Consider the following 8,873-nt stretch of genomic DNA (forward strand, 5'->3'; position numbering starts at 1 on the left):
GCAGCAATCAACGGATCAAGGTCGTTTAATCTTTAACAATGTATCTATAATGCAATACATTTGATAAACTGAGCATTTTTTTGTATCCTCGATCTTCAAAGTAACAGCTAACTGAAGTTATTAATTACATGTAGCTATGGAGTAAAAAGCACAATATTTCCCTCTGAATTGTAATCGAGTAGTAATGAAATGAACGTTACTAACAGGTGTCCAGTAACGTTATAGAGTAGACCTACACTGGAATTATGGGGTGTTTGGGTTCTGAACTCCTACGGTAGTTACCACGAAGGTTTACCTGATTATTGTGAATTTATATTACCCTCCGAATAACAAAGATACTGTCAAACTTAGCAATAATTAAATAACTGAACACAGACAACTGATTGGGATGAAAAGATAAATACAAGTTTACTGACAGCTTTTGAAAATGTTCAAATAATAATTACCCTTTCGGGGGACAAGAAAAACAACACAACAATACCTTACAGTATGACAGAATACTCTAATTGACTTTAAAACACTCATTGCCCCCCCCCACACACACTCACATTAAAATAGGAACACGTTGCAGGCCTGTGTAGATCGGGTGCCGAATCCTCGTCCTCAGCAGAAACAGTTACACAGCGAATCCAAAATCACAATTCAATGTCAGTCCTTGAGAAAAAACAGTATCTTCCAAAAAAAGCATGCAGACAGCGGAGGTGACGGCCACGGCGGTGAAATCCTCACCAGGAACACACCGACAGTCTGTCTTGGTCCACAATCGGGTCCTCCGGTCCAGTGACTCAGCAACTTATACTTCATACAGCAAAACGTTTACAAACTCTCCGGGTCGGCGTAAAGGACAAAGGAATCTGTAAAGACAATATATATGCAAATTAGTTAAAAATGTATGATCAAAATTGCAGATATGCAGTTTTAAATCATATGAGAAAGTCCTGCTAATATGTCATGCCAAATCCAAGTAGCCCTCTGCTTACTTAATGCCTTAACTTAATTTCTGATTCACAAGTATTGAATTTTACCGATGGCAAACTAAATAATCGTGAGCTAACCGGTGTCTCAAACGTTCCTGGCAGATACTCACATTTTGGCATGACACCGGCAGGTTTTAATGAGGTAGTGTACGTACTGTAGTGTAAGTACTGAACTAGCTAGCTAGCTAGCAAGAGTAGCTGCCACTATTTCAGCTAGCTAGCTAGTTCACAATTTCAGCTGAGAAAGAATAGGAATCGAAACTGCAGTTTAAACACACACACTACTAACAGACAACCTTTTGATTGTGGGAAATAAAAAATATATTTTTAACAAATGTGTTTGTACTTACCGATAGTGGACTGACAACTGATGAAATTCACTGTGTACTGAAGGCAGACCGCCGTTAATCCCAATCACGGCGAAGTTTTGAGGAGCGCTTGGTATAATCAAAAGACTCTCCTTTACGGGTGGCGTTTGCTGGTGTCCTCCGATGGATTTCACACGATAATCTTTACTTTCTTTTACGACTGTGATTGACTAAATAAAAAAGAATGGAATAAAAACTAGGTAGATGTGCTATTTTATAATGTGTATTAACTGGCAGTTGGTTAGACAAGACAATTGCGTTTTGTGAAATGTAGACATGAGTGCGTCAACTCGGGACAGGCTGTAGTTAAAAACAATGTCATCTTCCCTGTTGCACCTTGCATAAAAAAATGCTGGGTGATGTTGGTGTAATCGACTGGTGTAACACTGGCGGAGGACAGCCAGAGTCGGCCCGGAACTGACTGCTATCTGGGTAGGGAACAGCTGCCTAAACGCTGCGGGGAGAATGTAGCGTGAGTTTGTGTGTGTTGTTTTCCTTACTAAACTAGTTTAGCATAGCCTCGCAGAACACACAGTTGTGTTTTGTTTAGTTTCAGACAGACGCATTCGGTCTCCAAACGCAGCTTGAGACACAGCTGGAGAGTAGAATGGCATGACGTCACACAAAGATCGGAGACGCAATGATTCGTCAAGATTAAAGGCAAAACGTCACAAATGACGTCAGTTCACAAACAGACTCTATAGAACTTATGACACAATCATTTGTCCACATCAAAGGCAAAGACATTTGTCCACATCAAAGGCAAAGACATTTGTCCACATCAAAGGCAAAGACATTTGTCCACATCAAAGGCAAAGACGTTTGTCCACATCAAAGGCAAAGACGTTTGTCCACATCAAAGGCAAAGACATTTGTCCACATCAACGGCAAAGACATTTGTCCACATCAAAGGCAAAGACATTTGTCCAGATCAAAGGCAAAGAATCACTATACCCCAGACTCCAAACTAGTTATCTGGATACTTTTTACGATTCAGAGATGGATGCCAAAACCAAACACAGGGCACTGAAAGCTGAAGCGTCTCACTCCGAGGCAGAGCTCCATCGCAACAATAGAGAGTTGAAAGAGATGGATAAAATTATAAAGCAGGAACTATCTGATACCAGGGCTAAGACTGATACGCTGATGAGGGATCAAAATGTTCATCGTCAGCAGGCTCAGGAAGGTATTGATGTCAAGTTGGCCCAAATGAATGACCTTGAGCAATGTCGAAATTGTGCTCAGCGTGACAATGATGTAAAGTCATTCCAAATTAATGACCTTAAGCAGCGTCTAAAGGGGGCTGAGCATGACTATGACGTCAAGTCGGCCCAAATTAAAGACTTTGAGCAGAGTTTAAAGTCGGCTAAGCAAGACAATGATGTCAAGTCGGCCCAAATTAAAGACTTTAAGCAGCGTCTAAAGGGGGCTAAGCGTCTAAAGGGGGCTAAGCATGACAATGATGTCAAGTCGGCCCAAATTAATGACCTTGAGCAGCTTCTAAAGGGGGCTGAGCATGACTATGATGTCAAGTCGGCCCAAATTAAAGACTTTGAGCAGCGTCTAAAGGGGGCTAAGCATGACAATGATGTCAAGTCGGCCCAAATTAAAGACTTTGAGCAGCGTCTAAAGTGGGCTAAGCATGACAATGATGTCAAGTCGGCCCAAATTAAAGACTTTAAGCAGCGTCTAAAGAGGGCTAAGCGTCTAAAGGGGGCTAAGCATGACAATGATGTAAAGTCGGCCCAAATTAATGACCTTGAGCAGCTTCTAAAGGGGGCTGAGCATGACTATGATGTCAAGTCGGCCCAAATTAAAGACTTTGAGCAGCATATAAAGGGGGCTAAGCATGACAATGATGTCAAGTTGGCCCAAATTAAAGACTTTAAAAAGCGTCTTAAGGGGGCTAAGCATCTAAAGGGGGCTAAGCATAACGATGTCAAGTCGGACCAAATGAATGACCTTGAGCAGCGTATAAAGGGGGCTAAGCATGACAATGATGTCAAGTCGGCCCTAATGAATGACCTTGAGCAGCGTCTAAAGTGGGCTAAGTATGACAATGATCACAAGTCGGCCCTAATGAATGACCTTGAGCAGTGTCTAAAGGAGGCTAATGACGAGTTGGAATCTGTGAAGAATCACAGAAACAGAATTTGTATAACAAATTTGACTCTGCAGTCAGACACCTATGAGCTGCGTCATGAAGTGAATTGTCGCCAGGTAAATGAGAGAAACCTGAGTAAAACAAACGAGAGTTTGACTGCTGAGGTGGCCCGCCTCCTTGAGATAAAGGCACAAAAACAAATGGAGATCACCAGTCTGAGGCACACTGTGGATGACCTGTGGCAATCAGTGTGTGAAAACCAGATGGAGGAGCAGATACTGGAGAATACACCTGATGATGAGATTTGTCCTGAAGAGAGCCTCCTGCCGGCTGAAACTCAGACCAGAAGTTGGTGGTTTCGCTGTGCCGAAGGTCTACTGATAGCAGGATCAGTTATCACCGCTGTCGCTGGACTGGTAATAGCGAGCACTTTAATGTGTGAGACTGGAGGGTGCTAACCGTCAGAGATTATATGGTGATTAGCACAAAGATAACATGTTGTGAGTGTGACGCCCACCAACGTGTTGTCACTTGCGCGTTATGTATTTTGTTATCTCTGTCTATGTCTGTCTGTCTCTTTACATTTAATAATTCCAGGAATAGTTTTATAAGTGACTGTCCTAGTGGGAACAATGATGTTGCCACTAAAGCCACTAGAAAGCACTGTACTCCAGAGAAAGCTAGTGGGACGTGAAGAGTGAAGCAGAATGTGAAATCCTTCTTTTCGAGTGACTAAGCGTTCAGGAGAGAACTGCAAGGCTAATAACGTTTAGCATTTTAAGACAATCCTACAGTTATAGATTATGTTATCCTTCATGTTCGAGAACATTTAATGTGTGTGTACTGTACGGAAAATAATGTTTATTTCTGTTGTTTAGTGCTGTTTGGAATTGGTGTCCGTCCGCACTCAAATGCACATTGTGTGTGTACTGTGCGGAAAATAATGTTTATTTCTGTTGTTTAGTGCTGTTTGGAATTGGTGTCCGTCCGCGCTCAAATGCACATTGTGTGTGTACTGTACGGAAAATAATGTTTATTTCCGTTGTTTAGTGCTGTATGGAATTGGTGTCCGTCCGCACTACATGTGCATTTGAGCTAGCACAAATATAGCATGTTGTGAGTGTGATGCTCACCAATGTTTTGTCACACGTGTGTTATGTATTTTGTTTTCATGTACAGCCAATATGTTTTAAAGTGAGCACATTTCTGCAAATCTGACCCAGTTTCTGTGTGGACCTAATCCATGACAACCCAGAGTTCAGACCAGGAAGCATAGTTGCTGTCTTACACATTTCTCTGAGCTTCCATTAGAGCAATTACCCACCCAAAACCATATAGAGACTGTGTCTGCTAGTGTGTGTCTGTGTGTCTGATAGTGCTTATAGTTAGGTATGAAGGCAAATCACTGTCAAAATCCGATAGCGCAAATGAGGTCCATGCGCGCGCGTATTTTACTTTGACGAGCGCTTTTATATCACTCCGCGAGCAAAATTCCCTCTCGCGCGAGCAGAATTCACTCTCGCGCGAGCAAAAGTCGCTCGAGAAGCTTATACCTGTTCGCTCGCGAAACTTTATTCTGCCCGCTCGCGAGTCTTTTTTTCTGCTCGCTTGTGAGTAGTTTTTCTTTTTGACAGTAAGTGGGCGGACCCAGTCTCCATTGTGTCTACATCTGATTGGTTACAATGCTCGTCTTTGGATAAACCGGATATCACTGACACAGACGTCAGGGGGAGATTTTCAGATTGCACTACAGGTCAGGGGCAAATCATGTACATTTTACTGCACGGGTACTTTTACACACTCTGCACTTAAAGTACATTTTGCTGATAATAACATACTTGACTAAGGTTTTGAATGCAGGTATTTTACTCGTAGTGGATTATTGTTTCATCAGTATGGTATTAGTACGTTTACTGCAGTGAGGATCTGAATACTTTTTCATCCACTAACTATTTGTCAGTGATAGTTAATATACAAACAGTGGTCCCTAATCTTGGCTCCAGATCTTTGAGCAGGTCCAAATTGTTGCTCATATTATATACAACTACATTATATCTCTTCTGTAAACACAACAGTATGATTAAATATGATCGCATCATGTTTTAATCAATTAAGATCAAAGAGTGTCTTTGAGCTGTTTGTCACATTTTGACTATCAAACACACATCGTCTGTAATAGAATGATGGAGTGAATTCAAAGCAAATGTAGTGGCAATGTAGTGGAGTAGTGTTTAGTGGCGGATTGATAACCACCTCTAACAGACCTGACGTCTGTGTCAGTGATATCCGGTTTATCCAAAGACGAGCATTGTGACCAATCAGATGTAGAGACACAATGGAGACTGGGTCCAGTAAAATACACGCGCGCATGGATCTCATTTGCGCGCTCGGATTTTGACAGTGATTTGCCTTCATATTAGGGCTGGCTCAGGTTTGCCTTGGACCAGCCCTTAGATAAGCTGGTAGGCTTAGACTACCGGGGGACTTCCTAGGATACACTGAGCTCCTCTCTCCTCTTCTTCATCTCTGTCTGTATGAATTGATGTCCTATTAATGCTCATTACTAACTTTACTTCTTCCTCAGAGTCTTTGTGCTTTCTCTCCTCAGGTTTCCGTGGTTATATCTGGACACTGGTCCTTCCTCCCGCCATGGCCCTGCTGACTCCAACTGCTAATATCACTTTTATTATTACTCACATTACTATTTTATATTACCGATGCCATTAATGCACATTATTGATCTGCTTCTTCACCAGAGTCTCTGTGCTTTCTTGCCCCACAGGTTCCTGTGGATCCGGGTTATACCTGGACCTGGTCTTGCCTCCTGCCGTGGTTCTGTCACATATGTCACGGGTCATGGTGGAGGACTCAAACGCAGACCAGGCAGAGTAGCGTGAAGAAGGTATTTTAATGAACAAAATAATCCAACAGCAGACTTACAGGACATGGCAAGACAAGAGACGAGGGGGGAAAATCCAGCAGGAATGAGACAGGGAAGGCAGACGGGAAAACCGGGAACAGGACGAGCAAACGGGCAGGAAGACATTAAACAAGGATCTGGCAGTGAGTGACTGAGGGACAGGAGTTTATGTGGGCTAACCGGACGAGCTACACGAAGTTCAAGCCTCCCATCTCAATCATGTTTACCTACAATAAATGTGTTGAACGCTTCTATTCGATGGTGTGGTCCTTGCTAGTGAAGGTAGGTTTATTACTGCACCGAAAGAAGAGACATACTACAAACCTTGGCGAGTAGACAATGATTACATTTATTTGATTTAAAGCAGATTAAGGAATTACTTTGAATAAAGAAATAAAGTGAGGGACTTCAATTAATAATCCATTACATTTGAATCCATTAGATTTCGATTTGAAAATCTAAAGGCAACATGATAAAAAAAAAAGCTTGTTGGCTTATTCCGGTCTGTGCTGCAGAGATTTTTCAGCGCAGCATGAAGCAGGCTCTGCACTCACAGCTGGTGATGTGCCTGTAGGTGTAGTGTCTGGTCGTGAGGTCGAGGCACTGCAGGGTCACTGGTCTCCTCTCTGAGCTCCGCACCTGACAGCAATTGCTCTTCTGCATCACCTGCAGGCTACCGTGTAACTCAGCCCTGTAGCAGTGAGCCGAGGCACCAAGGTGAGGAGGGGAAGGAGGGAAGACGGAGGAAAGAGAGGCATTGACAAAGAGGGAGGGAGAGATTCTCAAACATGTACACAGGACTGAAGTAAAAGTACTCAGTATATGTATTACAACTCTTGGCATTGATCAGTGACAATATCAGAGTAGTTCTTCTCACCTGAACTCAGACACACATTGGCCCTGACACACAGGCAGCCGAATGACGGTGGTGCAGTCGTCTATTGTAACGTTGATACCGGTCACCTTCGGAATACAGCTCTGGTTACCTGAAGTCGGAGAAAATTAAAAAGGTTTTGATGCAGTTTGATGATCGGAAGCAAAGCATCTACAAAATGTGAAGACACAGTTGTAAATGACTTCAGTATTTTATGGATTTTGACTTAACTTACATGTAAAGCAGCAGTGTTGGTCATCCCAAATTCTGTCCTCCTGGTGAATACATCATAAGAGGTTAAATGTTTGTTGTTCTAGTTGTTCTTTAACACCTAACTATGGCTTGGCTCCAGTGTTTCAGCTTATAAAGTGTATGGAAAAAAACTTTTTACTTGGGTATCCAGCCCCTAACCCTTTTTAATGTAGGAATATATTCTTTCTTTCCACACCCAATAAATGTAACTCTTTTTCCTTTATCATAAAACAATGCTCTAGTGGGAATTACAGTAATACATGAGTTATTACTGTAGAATAAGACAGAGCAGGGGTTGTGCAGTACCTCCAGACACTTGTCTCGGGGACAGACTCTAGTCTCAGTCTGAATACCCTCTTTGCTGCAACTGAATGAACTGCAGGGGTGGGCGGCATCCTTCCATCTGTCTCCCATCTACACACACAAAGACTGATATCACAACAAGACACTATACAGTACAATAATTCATTTCAATCTAAAAAGTATGTTTCCTCTAAGGGAGACAAAACACTTTCCTTTGCCAAGATTGAACACAATTTACCTTGTATGTTTGGTTATGATAACTGCATGTCTTCTCAACTGAAAAATAAAGTAACAATGTGTGATTCGTTTTAGTATTCATGTGGGGAAAGAAGAGTCTCTGAGAAAGTACTTAAACCCTGATTTTTAAATATTACGACTTGCCAGTGCTTACCACAAATCTGTTTACCACAGCAAGCGCTGTCTACCGGTACAGACTTGGGGCCACAGTGCAGAACTTGTTCAGCAGGGTTAGGAACACACTCCTCTGTGAGAGTATGGTTGTTACATTTACACAGGTGACAGCCGGACTGCCACACCTCACCAGGCTGAAAGCCAGAAATACTTGTTAAATTTAGAATCCAATTTAGAGTCAGGGATAATACTATTGTTTGCACTGATGAGACAAAGATACTCACCAGTTTGGGCTCACCGAGTGGTCCTTTACAATCTAATGGACAAGACACAAACACTACATTACCACTAGTAACGGCAACACATGTCTAGGTGTGAGCGTCAGCCTTTTAGGCCATGTTACTCACAGAGACAGTCCGACACACAAATGTTTGAGTGGTTTCCTGCCTTGATTTGGCCGCTGGGACAAAAACAGCCTTCTCTGCTGCTCTCGAGGGAGGCTCCTCGATAAACCATTCTGTACAGCCAAACCAGAAGAGAAATAGTGACAGGGGAAACATTTTCAATTTAATAAAGTGAGAAATAAATGTCTCGAGAGTAAGTATGTGTATTTACAAACCCTCCATAGCAGAAGTCATCCCGCCTGTCACGACATTCTCTGTAAACCAATCCTTTTGGACATGGCACAGCTGGAACGTGAACAAGGACAATTAGGTGATCATGT

The 8,873-nt window shown here is 42.4% G+C and overlaps 1 protein-coding gene across 1 annotated transcript; it reads right to left on the minus strand.

The window, feature by feature from the left end:
- Positions 1-6,891: 6,891 nt before the first annotated feature.
- On the minus strand, positions 6,892-8,619 carry LOC306713848 (integumentary mucin B.1-like; the record flags this gene model as incomplete). Its single annotated transcript, XM_079183687.1, has 8 exons — positions 8,557-8,619; positions 8,434-8,465; positions 8,190-8,343; positions 8,037-8,074; positions 7,802-7,909; positions 7,479-7,518; positions 7,247-7,355; positions 6,892-7,060 (listed from the first exon to the last, which is right to left on the minus strand). The coding sequence occupies exons 5-8, from the start codon at positions 7,907-7,909 to the stop codon at positions 6,892-6,894; spliced, it is 426 nt and encodes a 141-aa protein (XP_079039813.1). The 5' UTR covers positions 8,037-8,074; positions 8,190-8,343; positions 8,434-8,465; positions 8,557-8,619.
- Positions 8,620-8,873: the final 254 nt, after the last annotated feature.

This window comes from Pholis gunnellus (genome assembly GCF_910591455.1).
Source record: "Pholis gunnellus genome assembly, chromosome: 22".
Lineage (NCBI taxonomy): Eukaryota > Metazoa > Chordata > Actinopteri > Perciformes > Pholidae > Pholis > Pholis gunnellus.